We start from the raw sequence: 1265 nt of genomic DNA, 5'->3' as shown, positions 1-1265 counted from the left end.
TGAAAAGATGCAAAACAAAGATGGCAATAGAAAGGGAAACAAATAGGAGATATTTTTTACGGCCTTATTACTCAAGTTTGGTTGGTGCTGACGCATCACTGATTAAGGAAAGAATTGTTCAAGACCCGTTTACATTTCTTAAAAGCTATATAAATTTGCTATTTTATCTTATTTTGTTATTGCTGAGTTGTTAATGTGTGCCCTTAAATCAATTTCTTGATTTTATTCATACAGTGATCTTAATTGATGTTTTGTTATTGTTTTTTTTACTGACTTGCTTTGTTGAGTTCTGGTTCCTACTGTCTGGGTTTACTGTTTTTCCTGGGTCTGGAGTTGGTAGGACAAGTCTAACTGTGATCATTTTCTTTGCCCCAATCATCTTTTGCATTCCCGGTAAGGTGATGATAACGCATTGACACACTTCTCTTTTCCAAAGGTGAGAAAGTGGAAAACAAGCAAGTGCTTGTAAACAAGTCCATGCCCACGGTGACTCAGATCCCTCTGGAGGGAAGTAATGTGTCCCAGCAACCTCAGTACAAAGATGTGCCCATCACGTAGGTATCTGGGGGGACCTTGGTGACGCCCAGAAAGCAACAAAGAAAGCCAAAGAAGAGGAAAATGGAAGTTGGGCCTTGGCGGGTTAGCGAACTAGAAATAGAACTTCAGAGTGTTCATACTCTTACATAGACTGCCATTCATCGTAGCATGGCAGAAGATCAGCTCAGCTGCTCTAGAACCGTTTAGGATGTCTGAGCTGGCTCTGAGCTGTGGCCCAGGCAGGCAGCATGCTCTGGGTGGAGGGAGCAGTAAGATGTAAGGCACCTGGACATAAAGGTACCCGGGCTTTGGAGGGTCCATGTACCTTGCTGAGTTAGATTGTGACTCGATCTGGTTTGTATTCGGAATAAATAAGTGAGACAAGATACTTTGAGCAAGAAGAGGCATCACCAGGACACTGGATGACTGAACAGCCCACTGTGTAGTGCTGCCCATGCCAAATGGCATCTTCTTTGGCCACTGGCCGGACTGCTTTCATCTGCACAACCAAAGAGACGCATGAATCTCTAAATTCTCGCCAAGCTCTCAAATCGAATGGAATATGCCATGGGCCGATGTCAGCGGCCACACCCTGATACAAAAACAAACTAGACAAGGTAACAGGTGTCTAGCCCAGTGTAAAGAGAACTAGCTTAACGAAATCCACAAGGTGGCAGGGAGGGAAGATGGAAGACTGGGTTCCTGAGCTGTGACAGGTAGTTTAATAA

General features: G+C 44.0%; 1 protein-coding gene across 1 annotated transcript in view; it reads left to right on the top strand.

The window, feature by feature from the left end:
* The window catches only part of POLR3B (RNA polymerase III subunit B), a 140289-nt gene that overhangs the window by 102609 nt on the left and 36415 nt on the right, over window positions 1-1265 (top strand). The window contains exon 22 of the mRNA XM_004700331.2: window positions 437-554. Within this exon, the coding sequence (XP_004700388.1) occupies window positions 437-554 (118 nt within the window). The remainder of the gene's footprint in view (window positions 1-436; window positions 555-1265) is intronic.

The sequence above is a fragment of the Echinops telfairi genome, unplaced genomic scaffold (genome assembly GCF_000313985.2).
Source record: "Echinops telfairi isolate 266 unplaced genomic scaffold, ASM31398v2 ScPeMD7_2;HRSCAF=8, whole genome shotgun sequence".
NCBI classification, from domain to species: Eukaryota; Metazoa; Chordata; class Mammalia; order Afrosoricida; family Tenrecidae; genus Echinops; species Echinops telfairi.
This window is presented reverse-complemented; position numbering and strand designations above follow the sequence as displayed.